The sequence below is a fragment of the Gracilinanus agilis genome, chromosome 2 (assembly GCF_016433145.1).
Source record: "Gracilinanus agilis isolate LMUSP501 chromosome 2, AgileGrace, whole genome shotgun sequence".
In the NCBI taxonomy this organism is placed as follows: domain Eukaryota; kingdom Metazoa; phylum Chordata; class Mammalia; order Didelphimorphia; family Didelphidae; genus Gracilinanus; species Gracilinanus agilis.
The window spans coordinates 92,284,612-92,305,500 of record NC_058131.1 but is presented as its reverse complement, the minus strand read 5'-3'; the positions used below and the strand labels follow the sequence as shown (position 1 = coordinate 92,305,500).

The 20,889-nt window shown below is 37.2% G+C and overlaps 1 protein-coding gene across 1 annotated transcript in view; it reads right to left on the bottom strand.

Moving 5' to 3' along the window:
* Nucleotides 1–20,889, bottom strand: part of CAMKMT (calmodulin-lysine N-methyltransferase) — a 477,469-nt gene that overhangs the window by 24,744 nt on the left and 431,836 nt on the right. The window contains 1 exon segment of the mRNA XM_044659467.1: nucleotides 8,916–8,990. Within this exon segment, the coding sequence (XP_044515402.1) occupies nucleotides 8,916–8,990 (75 nt within the window).

Below are 20,889 nucleotides of genomic sequence, written 5' to 3'. Positions count from 1 at the left end.
ATTTTGTAAAATGATGTGTATTTGTAGAATTGTATTAACATACATTTGTTAGAGTGAGTGTAATCTCCAGTTCCACTAACTATGGTGGGCTTGAACCCTCATGGAAGAATGTTAATTCCCTGTCTGTTAAAGAACTGTGCCTCATTGAGTTTCTTTAGCACATGGCACTGAGTAAGACTCTCCAAAGAATAATGCTTGAGCCTCCCCAAGTCACTAGAGAACTATTCAAAATTCAAAAGCACTCTGGCTGATTTGCTGAGGAAAACAAATGTTTAACTGGGGAGGAGATTGGAAAGTAGATGAGCAGGCTGGAATTTGGCTCCCCTCCTCCCAGCTGTTTGATGTAATCACAGAAATTAAGGGGCAGAAAACAGAGGCATTAACATGCTAACAAAGTAAAACAAAAACAAAACTCTAAGCCTTGTCATGTCTTTACAAAGTTTGAAGAAGTTTTCTGATGGAATCGGAAGGGAAATCTGGTCATTAGGCATGTTAGAATTGAAGCACTTTAGAGGAAGGGAGGAACTTTGTGGAACATCATGACCCCTGTGTTTCTACCAAAGGGCATAAGGGGAGAGAGGACTTTTTTCCTCTTCAACCCTCAATATCAGCTATAGAATTTTATAACAGACCTATTTACCCAGCAAGAGATAGACAGAGATAGACACATAGAGATGGGGGCAGGAAGCAGCTCTAAGGGATGTAAACCTTTGGCTATAGGGAAAAGAACCTGCCATGGATTCAAGAGAGAATCTACCCTGGCAGACAACAATTGAATTGTGTCAAGGAAGACCCAAGGAGCCCTGAGGAGTGACCCACCCAGCAGTGGAATTGACCACAGAGGGTCTAATTGTGAGGACAACATAAGAAGAGGAAGGATATCAGGGCCCTGAAGTACTAGAGACATGAGTATTTTTGGCTCCATATATTTTTTTCATTTGTGACTCACTACCAATGCACTCTAAGTATGTGCCCACTCTCCCTGCCACTGCTGTGTGTGTATTTGGGGGAGAGTGAGTCCTAATTTATTTTTGGGGGGGGGAATATTTTGTGGCTCCTATTCTTATTATATCGTCTTTATAAATATTTTGAGATGGTTTAGTATAATACTTGACTATTAAAGGTACTTATTGGTAGGGGCTCATCATTTATATTTTTAGGAATTTACAGAGTGCCTTTGAATCTTTTAATAAATGAAAGTAAAATGATTAAATGTAATATTAATTAAAATATTGTGGTCGCCATTATAAAATTAACTCTCAAGTCAGGAGTCTGTTAGTAGCTCTTAACAATTAAGTTTTAATAAAAATGGAGATATAGAAAAAAAGGGGAATGTAGGAAAGGGACAGAAAATTTCACCTAGCTAAATATCTAAGCTGAATCAGGAAGCCCACCACGCTGCTCAAGCCTACAAAAGCCCTCTAGCACTGACAGAGAGAGAGAGAAAAACAGAGAGACAGACAGAGACAGAGAGACAGAAACAGAGAGAGAAAAAGAGCCCTCCCCTCATACACCACACCTTTTTCCTCTTGTCCTCCTCTGTTATGCAAAGTACACAGGTAAATGGGATGCAGAGGTAGGACAAACTTAGGGAGTGGTTTCTATCTTCACAATCTAGAGATAGTAACTGCCTTCTTGGGAAGCTAAAGCTTCAAATGTGAAGAAGTTGGGGAGGAAGTTTTCAGAGGAGGTACTGTATACACAAATGTAAGCAAGAAAAGATATATAAACTGTTGTAATTAAATGATTTATAAACAAAGAATCAGTGAAGGAGTAAGAATTGGAAATTGAGAAGTGGAGAGGATGAGGCTGACCGAATAACTGGAGCTAGGCAGAGTCTCAACACATGAATCTACCTTTGTAGCTCCACACAAAGCCCCGCATCTAGAAGACCCTCAATAAATGCTTGTTGAATTTAATTGAATAAGGTGTTCAATAAAGATTTATTGATTGACAGATTGATTGATTCTAAGGGGAAGTGAGCACTAACTGCAATAGGAAGGGGGAGGACAGTACCACAGTGGTTTTCTTTACAAAGTCAAGAAGATAATGGCATGGATTAACACACAGATGATAGAAAAGAGCTGAGAAATAACCTTGGCCCTATATTCAGCTACATCTAATTCTTTGTTAAAGGATTGCATCATGCTGGCTTTCTCCAAAGTGAGAAGAATATGGAAAAATTGAGTATGGCTTCAGAAAACAACAACAAAAGTGAGGAAGAGAAAATAGGTCCTATGGTGAAAGGAAACGAAAGAAGCTATGGATACCAATGTACAACTTTTAAAACATGCAAAGTTATTTTTCAGATGGTAACCAGGTATTTTCCATTTTAACAGATGCCCCAAATTATGGGAATTATGGGAAATTATGGGAATTTTAATTTGGAGATAATTCAATAATTCAATTCTACAAATAATGATAAAATACTTACTATGTGAAAGACACTATGGCAGGTATTTTAACTTAATCTACCAGGGTGTTTAAATAGATTACCGAAAGAAGTTGTTGAGTCTCACTTCCTGCAATAACTTCAAAAACAGAATAACCCACCATTTAGTTGGTATTCTTCTCCAAGATAGAGAACAGAGAAAGGAGAAGGTGATTTTTCTGGATTTCCTTCTATTTTTATTAGTCTATAGTTTGGGGAAGATGTGTGGGGAATATATTGCATGTGTGAAAGCACCATGTTTATGCTATGACAAGTGCCTGGGTTTTCATGGATGGACTGGAGAAAAAGTAAATATGTTTCCTTTGCTAGAAGAATACTTATGTACAATAGGATATCAGGAGAACAATAAATCTATTCCCCCAAGAATTATTCATCAGGGTAGACTGAAAGTTACATCATGGGAAAATTTTAATCTCTGTAAAAGCTATATATTCTTTCTTATATGTGGGAATGTTTAACATGAAATTGATTAACTTATTTAATGCTTGGATTCAACGTACTTTATAACTGTAGAAGAGAATTAAGGGTAAAGTATAGGATTAGAAGAAAAAGAATAGAAGATATTTAGTACCTTGTAAAGGCACACAATCATTTTTAATGGGAAATTGACATATACACTTGCTCACATATAATATATACCCTTTTGTGGTTTTGGACTAATGAGCTTTAGGGTTTCTGTTTTTCTTTATGTGTTTGGCTGAATAAAACCAGAACCAATGAATAAAAATGGAATAATTTCATGTTGAACAGTGATTAATAGCAGGTAAGGGTTAATGGGAAAGAGAAGAAATTATTCCTTAATATTTATTTCTTCAAATTTTTGATTTACTTCATTCTTTAATTTTGTAATTATTTTTTTAAACCCTTACCTTCCATCTTAGAATCAATATTATGTATTGGTTCCAAAGCAGAAGAGTGGTAGGGGCTAGGCAATGGGAGTTAAGTGAGGTCAGATTTGAACCTAGATCCTCCCTTCTCTAGGCCCGGCTCTCAATCCACTGAGCTACCCAACTGCCCCTAATTATTATTTCTTTTTAAGTTTGATTTACAAAGAGAAAATGTGATAATTTTCTGGTCAGTTAACCATGCTTACAGAAAGCTTCATTGGCTGGACTATGATGATTTACCATGTGACAATCTGTCTCTTATGGCTGAGTGTATTTTAATGTCAAGTAATTTTTTTATTTGTATCATTATGGACCTATGATTTCATTACAGTGTTCGCCACTGACCAGCAGCTACTCTGTAGCTTAAAATCTTAGGGAACTAAGACATTGTGACTTATCCATGGACAACACATGGTTAGTATATGTTAGAAGCAGAATTTAAACTCAGGGCAGGTAAAGCATCAAAGAGAAAAGAAACTTCCTCTTACAAACCCAACCCCATCAAGCCTCCTGACGACAGTAGGCAGTCCATATTATCTTGATAGAGATATTGATACATCGACAGTATATCACTACCACATTTAAAATGTGTCACGTACAAAGGGGAGTTGACATGTATCTATATAAAGAAGGCCAATTTTTTTTTAATGTTTGACCATTTGTCTTTTATATTTATCCTTCAACAACTTGTTGGCCAAAATACCCAAGGAAACTTTTGTGGCTCTCTAGTAGCTCTGTTCTCTAACTAAGCCTGCCTCTTTCCTCAGTCCTACACAAGTTTGACAGAACTTTGCAGGAAATGTCAGATGAATTTCAATGTCCTTTAGGGGAAGGTATATGCCTACACAATCACTAAGTCTAAAAATCACCTTTAAAAAAATCCCAATGGGCTAGAAAAATAGCTGTTAAACAGATCCATAAAAAAACAAGCAAACAAAAACAAACAAAAATCAGAAAGTCACTCTGTTGAGTTTCAAATTTAATCTCCAGTTCCTAAGATAAAATTAATGGTTAATTGTTTCACCTCTAGACCAAAACTTCCAAGCAATTTATCTATGGGGCTAACCCTATTCTTGATGCCTGAGTCAAAGAAGAAGACCTTATGCTGAAGAAAAAAGGACCTTTAGCTATAAGTCAGAAGATCTGGCTTTGGGGTTTACATTCCTGTTTCTAACTAGATCCATCTTAAGCCTCAAGACCATGTTTCCTCAAACTAGTTTTCTCACCTGTCAGGGGGACAATAACATTTGTCCTGATGACCTCGAAGTGTTGTGAAGAGTAAATGTACAATGTTTGTAATCAAGGCATATTGCTAAGTTAATATGATGTTAACTTAGCAATATGCCTTGATGATTATCGTCATTCTTGTTATTACTCTTATTACTAACACTCTAAATCTATTAAAAGTAAGGATGATGGGTGGTCCATCTGCATTCTATGCTTTAGAAGATAGTTCTATAGAGAAAATGAGTATCTCCACCGCAATATCAGCCAAGAGGAAAATGAGTGGGCTCTTCAGACTGGAGAAATGTTTTTTGGATAATCTGGCAGAAATTAATATTTTCATCGGACTTAGACCAAGTACTTTCACATTAATTAAACTTTTTTGAGATTCAATATTCAACTAAGACTGAAAAATTATTTTCATTGTAAACTTCGTGGCAGAGTAAAAAGAACAATGTTTTTGAGTAAACTGGGTTTGAATATCGGTTACACCACTTGTTGCTCTTTATCTATCGAAAAAGGGGAGAGATTATTTATTTTTTATCTATAAAGTCCTTTCCAACTCTAGATCCTATGATGCTATGACCTAGATTGCTATTTGTAACATCCCATGGACTCTTGTAGATCACAATTGAGTGAGGAGAGGTTCTAGAATCTATGCTATGTCTAGTTTAGGGAAAAATATCCCCTTAAAAAAAACAGTTTACAATTAAATATTTCTTTAGTATTAAAGGGGAAAAGTAGGGAAAAAAAAACAACAAAATGCAATCAGTATTAAGAAGGTTAGAAGTGAAAGAGGGGGGAAAAAAAGAAAGTTGCAGTTAACAGCCACTGTTCTTCCTCCACCCTCCCAATTTTATCTTTAAAAGTCTCTGACTGCGAGTGAGTTTATACAGCAATTGTCCTGGCATACCTGGGCACAATAGGCCAGGTTATGGGTGGCATTTCAGACATGCTTTCCAGGCCTTTAGAGGATCCAAATGTACACAGTCATTTCTCTTTTAGCAGAGTTCCAATAAACTAGAGAGCCGTCAACCACTGAATGAAAGCGTTCATTGGGTAAAAAACATCTTACTTCCAGACCCTTAGATTTCATTGTGATTGAACAGGAGTCTGGAAAGGCAGGCTTAAAATTAACAATCACTGGCTATTCTAAACTCAGCAAGGACGGGGTTGGCCTGCATTCCAGCAGAAAAGAATCCTTACATTATATTCAACCCGAAACAAGTCATCTGAGGAGCCATAATAAGCAGTGTTTCTGTTCCTGTGGTTAAACATTCCAGTATTTTGATGTTTGTCAACAACATATTTTTGCAGGTGTGGCCTCACCTAGATTTCTTTTTTCTTTCTGTTTATCTCAAAGTTGACACTTTCCAAATTATTTAGGAGCTGTTGAACCATGAAACTATTTTTTATTGTCAAAAATGCTGAATGGGGAAATAATGACAAGCTTTCACAGTTTGCCTCTTTATTTTATAATCTAGTGGAGCTACTAAATTTAGTTGTGAACTAAGAGACTGTCTGTTCTGGGAAATAAGTTATTCCCACCATTGCACACGAGGTTTGTGAATGTTTGAATGTAAATATATGAATATATGAATGATTTGGGAACATAAACATATCACTGCTTGTTGTAATCATGTGCATTTTTACTTGAACCTCAATGTGGGTTTAGAATAGGTTTGTGAATAGAGCTTGTTTTCATGTAAATGGGATCAAGCAGTACCACTGGTTAGCTATTCAAGAAACCAGACAATACCACCCTTGCTGGAAAGGCTTCAACAAGAATTTAATCCATGGACCTAATATTTGAACTCAGATTCTTGCTTCATATTCTGGGCCTCTAATCCCAGATCTGATGGACTGACAATAACTAAAGGACCGTGTGAGACTAAACGTGATCTATTTATGTGCAACACCTGTTTTTGACACCGAGCACTTTAGGCTTCATCTTCATCTGAGGCAGTATCTGAAGAGAGCTTTGCCTTCCCTTCTCACTGTGTCACATTCTAAACATGTAATATGGCTTGCCTGCTCCCAGAATCAACATCCATACAATGACTTGGACGCTAAGCAATGCAAAGAGGAAATAAAGTCCCAAGAATATGGTGTCCATCCTGGCCCTATGTGCAAGGTATAGGGCGTAAACATGGGCTGTTTAAATTAAGTTTCGAGATACTAATAATATTTATCTTTGGGGTGGAACAATCAGGACCCCAATGAAAGCAACCTATATTTTCACGTTTACTAAAGAAAATGATGAGTATGTCTGGTATTTTGGCACTTAGAACTTGGGGGTGGGAGAAAGGAAGGAGAACATTTAAAATAAATTTTTAAAACTAAACTTGGTTTGTTTATTGTCACCTAACGTACAAATGCCAAACACGCCTCCCCATCATTAGATGTATGATTATATTAAAAGGTTTAAACTGAATATGCATTATGTATTTATTGGGTATGCACATCCGTGTTGTTTTGTAGTGAAAACATAATTTTCAAAAATGTTAGACTATTTTTAAACTAACTGAGAACATTAATCAGAAAACAGCTTAAGTCTTGTTCTGTCTGCTAGTCTCTCCAATACAAATAGGATGACATAGTGTGAGTGTCCATAGTACACGATATGACAAAGCTAGGTTGTTTTGATATTTGTGTGAAGAACAAATTTAACTGTAAATCTCTTGGCCAGACCTTGCCTCACCCACATAATCTGGAGAACATCCACATGCGACCCTTGTCTAAGCCCCCGAGAAGACTGCTGCCCTCCTGCTCTTGTCCACCAGCGCTCTGATCTGACTTTCATACTTAATCTGATCTAATCCTGCCGGCATTAACTTCATCTGTGCAATGAAACCTGGAGAATCCATTCTCCTATTTGGTGAGGAAGGCATTTACAAAATTACTTGCTGAAATCATATGGCCATGTTTAGCTTCTTATTTTAATCATATGATGCATCTCTAAGACATTATCGGTGATTAGTCACAAACCTAGGTCTGTCCTTTTTGGGAACAAAGACGTTTTCTGAAATGAAATGATAAGAGAATGAAGTGCTGTTGCCACACGGTGTAAGCAAAGGAGTGGGAAGAAGTAAAAGTCAGAAGCTTGAAAAATGTTTTTTGTTTAGGCAGGTTTTCCTGAAAAGATAATTCAGTTGATTTAAATAGGAAAATGACCTGCTGAAAATGTTATGAAACTAAAATGGATTTTTTACTTAAGAGAAATATATTTTCTTTCATTTTAAAAAACACAATATTTCTTAGAGAGAGCCAGAAATACATCATTCGCCTAATGCCCTGTCTGTTCCAGTGTTCTGGACCTTCTGATTGTGCTCATCAAAATAATGGCTTGTCCATTACCTCTGAACTTGTGTTTTAGAAATCACAAATGTCACCAGAAAGTCTAAGAGTCTGAAATTTAATGGAAAATATACAATAATCATCAAACTTCTCCAAAAACTAAAATATCATTCAACGTATCTAAAGAAATTATACAAAGATTAGTTGTAGAAATTATTAAAGGGCTGAGGCTTGTTTACCCTGTAACTCAGAAGCAGACTTCCATGAAGAAACATGTTTGACTAAATAAAAACAATAAGCAAAACACCCAATATATACATATATATATATTTTAAAAGTGGATCTTTCAAAAATGCCCATATTTTAAGTATTAACTTTCTGTCTGGTAACAGAATTTAATTTTATAATTAGTTTCTGGTTTTAGCATATATTAAAAACAATGGCTAACAGATAAAAACGGAAACTACTGTATATCAAATACAAATACTGTAGAAATATTTTTCTCTGGAGTTGCTTTGAATATATATATTATATATGTATACATAAATATAGAGACATTCAGGAATGATTGTGAATACATCAAGATTATATATATATTCACATGTATACAGATATACACAATATAGATATGTTATGTATGCATATATCCTCTTATATCAATAGTCAGATCTTTCCTAAGAAGTAAGCTAATTGAGCTGTTTGTGTTGATAAACTCCCTTTTCTCCAGACTATTCCTCACTGAGCCATAATTATTTGCAATTTGCCTAAGTCGTCCATTTACTGATACGTCAAGCATGAAACAGAGGCAATTCCAGAAAATGGAAATGCTTCTCAAAATCAATCTTTGGGAAATAATGTGGTAGAAGTTACTGTGTGATAGAAGACTACCTTAGGACTGTCACATGGAGATGAATATTAATTTGTCGAGGTGAAGGTGGCTTTGTGCTTCATTTGTTGACTTTGCTTAGCCATCAGCAAATCGGCAGAACACAATTACTCCGGCAAAGCTTCTTTTTCCCCCCCTAACATGAGTTTTATGATTTTTATGTACTTACCAGTCAGCACACATAACAATGTCAAAATGTCCTTCCAGTTGAGAGACATCTGTCTCATTATCCCATCGTAAAACGCTAGAGGAAAAAAAAAGATTAAAAAAATTAGACTTAGATTTTTTTCATCTTTTTGATTCTAAGCTATTAACATTATTTTTCATGGCACTAAAATGATTTAAAAGGTATATACATATTACTTCAAGGAGTATATGACAAAAATCTCAGAACATGACTGTGTATTCTGTATTTTGTTCAGGCTGAACCTTGACGAGGAAGAGTTTCAGCTTTATTTAGACATAACAGTTAAGCTGCTGTCAGGCTTCTGTAGGTGAATCAGGGAGAAAGAGGGTATTTGTTACCACAGTCACTGGAATCTCTCTGGATGTTCTGGACCTTTGCACCTGGGTGTTGGAACTGAAGTATTGCCAGTCTGACCAGAATATAAAATTACAAAAATAAAATGATGCGGGTTGGTAGCATGTCGATTGCATTTTTCATTGATGAAAAAAATGTCCCCTTTTTCAAGGTCTAAGAGGAAAGGATAAAAAAATATTCAACTTTTACTTGGCGGCTTTGGGAAATTTTCAGAAGCCACTAATTCTGAACACCAAATCTGAAATGAGGGAGAAGGTTTTAAACTATAAATTTATCAGAATAATGAATAATGTGCATTGGAAAACTTCAGTATTCATGAAGTCAATTAGATTGCTGCGAAGATACTCTTAGTAACTATGATCATCATTGCAATTTATTAAAATATTGCAAAGATACTCCACCCCCGACCCCCGCCTACCTCCAAGAGAAGAGTGATTTGCAGAGAAACATCCTGTTCCCCATTTCAGTTTGATGGTAACTTAAAACAAACTGACAGCTTTTCTTTGATCTTGTACAGCTACACTTCCTTATCTTTTCTTTGTGTGAGGTTTCTAGTTTTCTAATCTACTTTGGAAGAAAAGAGACCTTTACCTCCAAAAGCTTAAATAGAGAATCCTTCATTTTCTAATAAACCCCCAAATTCCTTCAAAATTCAGTCAGGAAAATGAGAAACATGCAAATTTCCTAAGGTTTGGCAGATAAAAATGCAATCTTGAAAGTGCCTGGGAAAGATATTTAGCCCTCCTACCTAGAAGGCACATAAACCAGCTTTGTAGATAAAAGTTAAAATCCTTATACCCTCCTAAAGTGTTTTGGAGCTATTAGAAGTCTCATATATCTAGAAAGCAGAGAAAACTAGAACTCTAGATCTCAACTGCTAATTCCATGGACTCTATAATCTAAAAGAAGAGAACCATGTGAGCCTTTAAAGGTGGTGATTTTTTGGAAATGTACAGCTACTGACTAATTGATCTGAGGACTAGCAATGCTGCAAAGAGAGAACAAACTCTGGTCATATTCAGTGTATGCTCTAGCTTTCTAATAGTTTCTACTTGCATGAACAGACTTTGGAGTGGACGAGAATGTTGTTGTTGTTTTTTAAAAAGCAAATTAATATTCCTTTTTTTTCTTGAAGTGCTGCAAAGAATGCTGTTGTATTAAGTATTTGATTTTCTGAAGACTCTGGGCCTCCTGGCCCATAAATGGTTATTTCCAGGGCCCCGTGGATAAGATTCAGGTCACACTGTCTAATTATCTATGGCCTGGTTTAATTCATAGGCTCACTACCTTTCCCAAAGTGAAATTCAATGCTGAATTGGGTCATTAGACCCACGATGCCTTGGTCATAATAAGTCATTGATATCAACATTTATAAATGGCATCGTACAAAGTAATCCAACATGATCCCTAACCTATATCATATATAGTAACATACACAACCAAATACTGCAAAAGGTAGATCATACTGCTACATCTAGAAACACGAAAGACCCACAGACAATTAGAAACATACGTAACTGACTTTTGGAAAAAAACAAATTATGGCTTGACTTGTCATACATATTGATAAAGACAAATCTTGATGTGGTCAGTTTAAGAAAATCCTGGTGTGGGAAATCTCTACTCACATAGCTCATACAGATTGTAACTGTCAGTCAGTCAAGAAGCATCTATTAAGAACTACTTTGTGCTGGGCATTGTGATAAGATCGAGGAATACAAAAACAGGCAAAAGATAGTTCCTGTCTTCAAGGTGCTCCCCATTTAATGAGAGAGACAAGCAAACAAATGAGCACAAACAAGCTACATAAAGGATAAAAAGGAAATACAAATACTTAAGAGAAAGAAGGCACAAAAACCATCTATAACTAACAAGTGCCTGAGGTAAATAAAGATTAGGTTACTTGCCTGGTGTTCGCATATCAGAAGCAGAATTTTAATCTAGATTTTCTGGACTCCAAAGCCCAGCAACACTCTATCTGATACCCCACAACCACTTCTATTTTGATTATATGTATTAACTCTAGCATAGATGCAAGTTATGTGTATTAATGCTAATGTAAAAAATACTGATGTCTCCATATATTTCCTGCAAAGGGTGCCCTGCTGCCCAACAGAAATCAGATTCTGAGAGAGATTATTACAAACAAATAGATATTTTGTATTCTCTTCTATACCTTTACTCCCCCTTCAGACTGTGGCTTCCTACCTCTCCTAACCTGGACGTGCCATTCACAGACCCAATCCCACTATTGACTGACATGGAAGTTTTGACTCGCTTTGCTTCCTACCTTGCCTGGTTCAACCCTCTTCAAGGGTTGGTGGCCCCTCCTACTCCTGGAGACAAACCATAGTCATTTTGATGCAGATGTCCAATTAGCTTTAGCCCTACTGAATCTCAAAACTGCCAAATTCAGGTGATCCACCAGCTTTAGCCTCCCACTAGAACTTGGTGGCTTTAATAGGCTAGCATTCAACACTGTGGGAACAGAAAGCTAATTATGTTATAACGCAAGACTTTTCATACTGCATTTGAGTTTTGGGCTTCAAGATGAAAACGAAAGCCAACTGCATCTCCAAGTTATTTTCTACTTTGTGTCTTAAAACAAACAAACAAACAAAAAACACAAAAAAGCCAGATGTATTAAAAGGTGCCTAAGCACAGGGCTGGAAGTTCTAGTTTGTGATTAAAAACTGAAACTAGACAGGTTCAACCTGGTTTGGATCTTAATTGTGGAGATTACAAACAACTCAGACTAAAGAGAGTTTTGAAGGATGTCTTTTCTAATAGTCTCAGTGTTAAAGTCTCTCTCCATGTACTGTACGATTATAATTGTGGGTGTCTAGTTGTAGGGAAGATGAATCAATTTGGTAACTCTAGTATATAAAAGGCGTTTCTTTTTTATTGGTAAAATAAAAATCTTAACACAATTCCTGATCATATTTGCCAAATGCAAAAAAACCCAACAAAAACACAAACACAAACAAACCTTGAAACTATCAAAAAGACAAGTAATTCTATGACTAGCATAGACCATTGCTTTTCTTTCATATTTCTCAAAAGCATTTCTATTTCCAGAGAATTCCATCAGCATCTATACCAGTTTTTTCATTGAATGCCTCAATGTCTATACCTGCATTGAAAACAATTTCACAGTACATATTCACATTATTTATTTCATTAACCAAATTTGGGGATTGCTTCTCTTATTCCTTTAATATCCTTCCTCTTACACTAGTTCATCCTCCAATAGCTCTCAGTTATCTGTGGGGTTTGAAAAGTGCTGTGTTTTAAGGGGTCGCTGGTGTGATATCTTGAACTTCTCAGAGATCTCTCCGGATTTAAATTCACAATTAAATTCATAGACTAAATAGTTGCTTGGTTATTAGGAACCTTTGGTCATTTATCTATTATTTTTTGGATCTTTGACTTAAAAGCATAATTGTAATTTAAAAGGTATATATCAGCCAACCAAGCATTTCATATGCCTATCATTACAAATAATGGCTGTAGGAATGACACAAAGAAATGGGTCAGAGTTGTGTTATTTGTGATATGCTATCCCATGTCACTTGCATGCCACTATACTAGCAATGATTCTATGGCTAGTCAGTCTGAGTGAGGCAGAAAGGGATTTCCCTAATAAGTAAATAATTTTCCAATTCTAAGCTGATGTGCATTTATTAAGCACTTAATATATGCTAGATACTCTGATAAGTACATACAAAGAAATGCAAAAACAACCCCTGAATTCAAGGAGCTCATATTCTAAAAGAGAAGACAATATGCAAGCAACTATGTCCATACAAAATATGTTCAGAGTAAAAAAGAGGTCATTTAGAGAGGAAACGTTAGTGTTAAGAGGAACAGGGAAAGGCTTCTTGCAGAAGGTAGTATTTTAGCTGAGACTTGAATGGAACCAAGAGGTAGAGATAAGGAAGGACATGACATGGGAAATAGAGAAAATGTCCAAACCCAAGAAATGGAGAGACTTATTCATGGAATAGATAGGAGGTCAGTATCACTGGATCAGAGTATATGGTGAGAAATCAGGTGTAAGAAGATTAGAAAGGTAGGAAGGGGATGGATTATGAAAGGCTTTGAATGCCAGACAGAAGATTTTGTGTTTGATCCTCTAGCAGCTAGAGTCTAGCTGATAGAAAGCCACTGAAATGTACTGACTAGGTGGTGTCATTGTTGGACCTGTGCTTTAGGAAAATCATTTTGGTGGCTGAATGTAGGAGATTAGATTAATCAGAGACCTGTGGCAGGCAGACCCACCAGCAGGCTATTACAGTAATTTAGGCATGAGGTGATGAGGGCATGCACTAGAGTGGTGGCAGGGTCAGAGGAGAGAAGGGGCATATATGAGAGATATTGAAAAGGTGAAATCCACAGATGTTGGCTTGGATATGGTATGGGGGGGGGTGGAGAGACAGTGAAGAGTTGAAGATGACAATTGAGTTGCAAGTCTGGGGTGCTAGGAGGACGATGTTGCTCTCTTATAATAACAGAGAAGGTAAGAGGGACAGAAAGTTTATGGGGGGAAGGTAATGTGTTTAGTTTTGGAGATAGTGAGTTGAAGATGCCTATTGGATATCAAGTTTGAGATGTCTGAAAGGCAACTGGAGATTGCAAGACTTGAGGTCAGCAGATTGCTTAGGGCAGGATAAGGAGATCTGAGATCATTAGTACAGAGATGATAATTAAATCCATAGGTGTTAATGAGATCTCCAAGTAAAATAGCATAGAGGAAGAAGAGAAGACAGACCAGGACAGAGTCTTGTGGAACACTATGGTTATTGGATGTGACCTGGATGAGGATGCAGACAAGGAGATTGAGGAATGGTCTGATAAGTAGGAAGAGGACCAGGAGAGAGAAAGTAGTGTTCAGAAAACCTATGTGCTATCCATATTCAGAGAAAGAACTGTGGGAGTAGAAACACGGAAGAAAAACAACTGCTTGATCACATGGTTTGATGGGTATATGACTGGGGATTTAGACTCTAAATGATCACCCTAGTGCAAATATTAATAATATAGAAATAGGTCTTGATCAATGACACATGTAAAACCCAATGGAATTGCTCATTGGCTATGGGAGAGGGTGGGAGGAAAGGAAGGAAAGAACATGATTCATATAAATATTCTAAGTAAATTAATTAATTAAACTTATAAAAAAGAAAAAAAAGAAAGCCTATGTGGGGTCAGGGATTATGAGAGTATAGAGTAAAATGTGTAAGAAGACTGGAAAGGTGGGAAGGGGTCAGGTTGTAAAAACTTTAAAAGCCAAAGAGAGAATTTTATATTTATTCTTAGAAACAATAGGTTGCCACCAGAGTTTACTGAGAGGAAGGTAGTGGGGTGATGTTATCAAAACTGAACTTTAGGGAGATCACTTCAGCAGTTGAATGGAGGATGGACTAGAGTGGAGATAGAATTGAGTCAGGGAGAACAAGGAACAAGCCATTGTAATAGTGTGGTTGATAACAGCCTGAAGCAAGATGGCAACTGTATCAGAGAGAGACAAGGGTATTTGTGGGAGATGTTGCAAAGATCAAAGTGACAAGGCTTGGCAAGAGATTGGATATGGGAGATGGGAGAAAATACCCTGGGTTGGGAATATTGTGATGCCCTAAATATAATAGGGAAATTAGAAAGAGAGTTTGAAGAAAAAACTATTGAACTATTTTGGACATGTTCTAAAAGACATACAGTTAATTCAAATAAGTCCAGGAGAGAGTTGGAGATTTGATACTGGAGGTCAGAAGAGAGGATTAAGACTGGAAAAACATATATGATGAGCATCTGCATAGAGATAATAATTGAATCCATGGGAACAGAGGAGATCACAGAGTGAAACTGTATAAAAGGAAAAGAGAATCCAGTCTAAGCCTGAGTAATGGGATGGAGGGGATATCTATCTCTAACAGATATAACTTGGATGAAGATTTCACAGAGAATGAGAGGATAGCTAAATAAGTATAACTTGTAAAAAAGTTATCAAAACAGCCTAATATTGAAATCATGTAAACACTTCCAAAACCCAACCCTAAATTACTTCTACCATCTTTTTCCTATATTTTTACATGTTGCTAAACAGAAGAGGGAGAACTCAAATCTCTAAGCTGATGGAAACCATGAAAAATTTCTGCTATTGGGGGCAGCTGGGTGGCTCAGCAGATTGAGAGCCAGGCCTAGAGATGGAAGGTCTTAGGTTCAAATCTGGCCTCAGACACTTTCTAGCTGTGTGATCCTGGGCAAGTCACTTGACCCCCATTGCCTAGCCCTTACCACTCTTCTACCCTGGAGCCAAAACACAGTTATTGATTCCAAGATGAAAGGTAAGGGTTAAAAAAAAATTCTGCTGTCAAACCCCATCTGGATCTTCAATGAAGCAAGGCAATCCTTTTACTCTTTCCTAATTGACTTTCTATCCCCTATATACAGAGGCTATTCTAAATCTTCTCTTTTTCTCTCAAGCCTCTCATACCTTTCCCTTCCTCCCAAGCACTTGCCTTTACTGAGAAAATAAAGAGTATCTACAGTGAACTTCATTTTCATCCATTCTCTTCAACTCAAAACCCACTCTCCTCTTTTAACTCCATTATCTAACAAAGAAGTGGGCCTTCTTGCTATGGCCAAACCCCTACACATGTCCTTGAGCCCATATACTCCTCTATTTTCTAATAACTGCCCCCTTAAGTCATTCCCTGCTCTCTCTATCTTCCAGCTCTCCATATCTATTATTTCTTTCCCTGTTGCCTATAACCAGGGCCAAGTCTCCCTCATTAAAAAAGCCTTCACTATGCCCTCAAAATATGGTTTTTTTATTTCTCCCCCTTTCTTCAAACTCCCTCTAAAAATCTGTCTACATTCATTACTTCTTCTGTCACTCAAATCTCAGCCATTTGCAATCTGGATTATGAGCTCATCATTCAACTGAAACTTCTCTCTCCAAAGTTACTAATGCTTATTCAGTGCCATACCAATCAAAGAAAGAATTTTATTATAGGACTAGAAAAAAATAACAAAATTCATCTGGAGGGAGAAAAGATGAAGTAGAGAGTTTTTTAAAGTGGAAGGGAGTCTACAGAAGCATACCTCAAACTATACTACAAAGCAATAATCCTATACTACCCCCTCCAAAAAAACCCTATGTGGTACTCATTAAAAAACAAGTCGATTGGAGGAATAAATTAGGCACACAATACATGGAAGCAAAAAAAAAAAAAACAGAATAGTATAGTGTCAAATAATATCAAAGACCTCAGCTATTGGGATAAGAACTCAATATTTGACAAACACTAGCTGGGTGGCTCAGTGGATTGAGAGCCAGGCCTAGAGACTGGAGGTCCTAGGTTCAAGTCCGGCCTTTCCAGCTGTGTGACCTTGGGCAAGTCACTTGACCCCTATCGCCCACCCTTACCACTCCTGGGCTAAGGACGGTCCCTAGCCCGGATGAAAAAGGAGGAGGGTTGGGCGTGGGGCTAGCAACCCCACCCTGTAAAAACTACATCTGCTAAAGAAACTGCAACCTAAAGTAGGGGCAGCTGGGCTAGCTCAGTGGATTGAGAGCCAGGCCTAGAGACGAAAGGTCCTAGGTTCAAATCTGGGCTCAGACACTTCCCAGCTGGGTGACCCTGAGCGACCCATTGCCTACTGGTTGTGGCCCTATGCTCCTAGAATGGAGTCCCAGGATAAAAAAAAATTGAGAAAACTGGAAAGCAATATGGCAAAAATTAGATATAGACCAACTTCTCGTACTATATATCAAGAGAGGTAGCACTTGAGCTGCATCTTCAAGGATGGGAATGACTCTGTGAGGCAGAGGAAAGAAGACAGTGCATTCCATGCATGAAGTATAGCCATTTCAGAGGCACAGAGCTAGGAGCTAGAGTACTGTATATGAGGAACAGAAAGGTCAGTTTAGCCAGAACACAGCATAGAGAATGAGGAGTAAATTGAGGCTGAGGATATAGGATATAGGTTGGGACAAAATTCCAAAGGTTTTTCCACAAAGGAGTTTCACATAGTGAGAGCTACACTTAATAAAAACAACTTTGGCTTCGATGTGGAGAATAGGTTGAACTGAGGTAGGGAGCCCAGTTAGGAGACCATTACAATAATGTAGATGAGAGGAAATGAAGACCTGAACTGGAGCAGTAGCTATGTTACTGGAAAGAATGTTAGATGCAAAAGATATTAGAGAGAAACAGCAAGATTTGAAAACTAACTGGACATGTGGGGCAGGGGAGGGTGAGACTTTAAGGCTAACATCAAGCATATGAATCTGAGAGAAAAGAATGGTGGGGCCTTCAACAGCAATAGGGAAGTTTGATAGAGGGATAGGTGTGAAGGGAAAGATATTGAGTTCTATTTTAAATATGTTGAGCTTGAGATGTTTCCAAAGCATCTAGTTTGAAATGTCCAACAGGCAACTGATGACGGAAGATGAAGCTCAGGTGAAGCAGCATTTTTGTTGATAATTCCAACTGTTATACATGCATCCTTGACCCCTTCTGGTCTTTTCCAGCACATTGCTTCCTCTATCATCCCTACTTTAATCTCTAGCCTCTCCTTCTCTATTGGCACATTTTTTGGCTGCCTACAATCATGCTCAAGACTTGTCCATCCTTAAAAGAAAAACTCATTGCTAGCTCCCATTTATCATCCTATATTTCTCTTCCCCTTCTCAGTTTAACTTTTTGAGAGCTGTCTACAACTGGTGTCTCTGCTTTATCTTCTCTCATTCTATTTTTTTAAACGCTTACCTTAAATCTTAGAATTGACAGTGTGTACTGGCTTCAAGTCAGAAGAGCAGTAAGTGCTAGGCAATGGGTGTAAGTGACTTGCCCAGGGTCACATAGCTAGGAAGTGTGTGAGGTCAAATTTGAACCCAGGACTTCCCATCTCTCAATCCAGGCTCTCAATCAACTAAGCCACCTACGTGCCCTCCTTTCATTCTCTTTTAAATCCTCTGCAAAATGACTTTTTATGTCATTATTTAATTGATACTTCTCACCAAAGTTACCACTTATATCTTAATTGCAAAATTGAATTGTATCTTCAAATCATCATCCTTTTTGACTTCTCTGCAAAATTTGACACTTTTTACTCTTTTTTTCTCTTGGACATTTCTCCTCTTGAGGTTTTCGTGGCTTTGCATTTTCTTCTTTCTTCTCCTACCTGTCACACCACTCCCTCTGTAGTTCTTCATTCATACCATCCCCACCAACTGTAGGTATGCTGCATAGGTGTCCTAATCTCTCTTCTTTTATTTTTATACTGTCTCACTTGGTGGTCTCACCAGCTCCTATGAGTTAAATCATCATCTCTTCTATAGATGATTCCCACATTGACTTACCTAGTTTTAGCCTGTCTCCCAAGATTGCTCTCATATCACCAACAGACTAAAACTAGATAACATACATCTCAAATTCAACATGTCCAAAAATGTAATTCATTATCTTTACCCCAAACATTTTCCTCTTCCCAACCTTGCTATTATGATTGAGGATTCCAACACTCTTCTAGATTCAACTGCTTACTTGCTCTCATCTCACAAATCCAATCCATTAACAAATCCTGTCATTTGGACCATCACAAACTCTTTCATATATAATACCTTTTCTTCCTTCTCACAAATATTTTCCTTTTCAGCTCTCACCATTATCTCTTGCCTGGACTCTCACAATAGCCTTCTAATTAGTCTCCTGTTTCACATGTATTTTTACTGTTCTTCACTTAGATACCAAAGTGATTTTCCTGAAGCACAGGCAAATGATTAAGATACAGATCTGGGAATCATCAGCATTGAAATGATAATTAGGAGGGAAGGCAATAAGCATTTATATAGAGCCTACTATAATTCTCCCAATGACCCTCAGTGAGACAGGTATTATTTCCTCCATTTTGCAGCTGAGGAAATTGAGGCAATCAAAAGCCAAATGACTTGTCCTGGGTCACAGAGCTGGTAACTGTCTGAGACCAAATTTGAATTCAGGTTCTTCCTGATTCCAAGTTCAAAACTCCTGTCCACTGTACTAGCAGTTGCCTCCAACTATCCACTGCTTCATTAGCTGCCATAATTAAACACATGGGAGTGAAGGAGGTCACTGAAAGAGTGCCTCTATATCTTTTCTCTCTAGAGAATGTGGCCTAAGAAAGAGCCTTAGGGTACACTCACAGTTAGAAGGCATCATATGGATGATGAACCAGTAAAGTACACTGAGAAGAAACAGATAGACAGGTAGGAAGAAAACCGGTAGAGAGTAGTATCATGAAAGCCCAAAGAGAGTATCCAGGAGGAGAGGATGGTCAACAATATCAAATGTAGCAGAGAAATCAAGAAAGATGAGGACTGAAAAAAGAAAATAAGATTAGGCAATTCAGAGATCATTGATGGTCAAAAGATACAAACAGTTCTCAAAAGAATTGTAAACTATTAACAAACGTATGAAAAAATCCAAATCATTAATAATATGAGAAACGCACACCAAAACAACTGAGATTTCATCTCACATCTAGCAAATTCTCAGAGAAGGCAAAATATGGAAATAATAAGGTAGGAGCTAGTGTGGGAAAATAGGTACCCCAATGCATTGCTGATGGAGCTATGAATTTGAACAGCCATTTTAGAATGCAATTTGGAATAATGCAAATAATAAGGATTAACTTTAAACCTCTCTATTTAACCATCTTATCATTACTCTCCTGTCTTCTCTCTGCTATCAAACTATCAACCATCTGACACTCCATTGTCCACCTCTATTTCTTGGCACAGTCCATGCCTCATCCCTAGAATGCGTCCCCTTCTCATTTCTGCCTTGTAAATCCTTTACTTCCTTCAAAACTTATGTTAAGTTCCAAATTCTTCATGAAGTGCTTCCTGATCCCTCCTATCTCTCAGTTACTAGTGTTCTCCCTTCCCAAACCCACTTGTACTTATTCTGTATGTATTTTATTGATGCATGATATCTTCCTGATAGAATATGAGCTCCTTGAGATCAGGGACTATTTGTGTTCTTTGTACTTCATGAAACATTTTACACATAGTTGGTGCTAAAACTTTATTAGGATGTAATAGTTGGGAATACAGATGTGTGTCACTACTCTCAGAAAGGAGGCATTTTGAGAACACATTTTTTGTGTTCCTTGAGCACATTCTGATAATGTACTTGTAGCCAATGGTATTAGGAGACAAATAAAAGGTTAATAAAATATTAAGAATGTTCATTATTAAAGAAGTTTTAACATCCTAATGTAACAAGAGATACTGATTTTAATTCACCCTTTAACTATAACTTTGCCAGCTTATCATGGGAAAATCACAACCTTTCCTAGAACAGAATGTGATTTATCTATAAAATGGGAACACAAATATAGAGTGGATCCCAAATTCTTATAGTAGCAAAAGCCCACTTTTCAAGTCTTGATTATGTAGACAAATGGAAGGGAACATTGGCAGAGATTATCTAAGACCAGAGAAGAAAACCATGTATTTGATTTTCTTTGAACAGATTTACCTTTCTCATATATATATATTTAAGTTGATATTTAAATAAATTTGTAAACTGTAGGCTATGTGGATGAGGAGGGG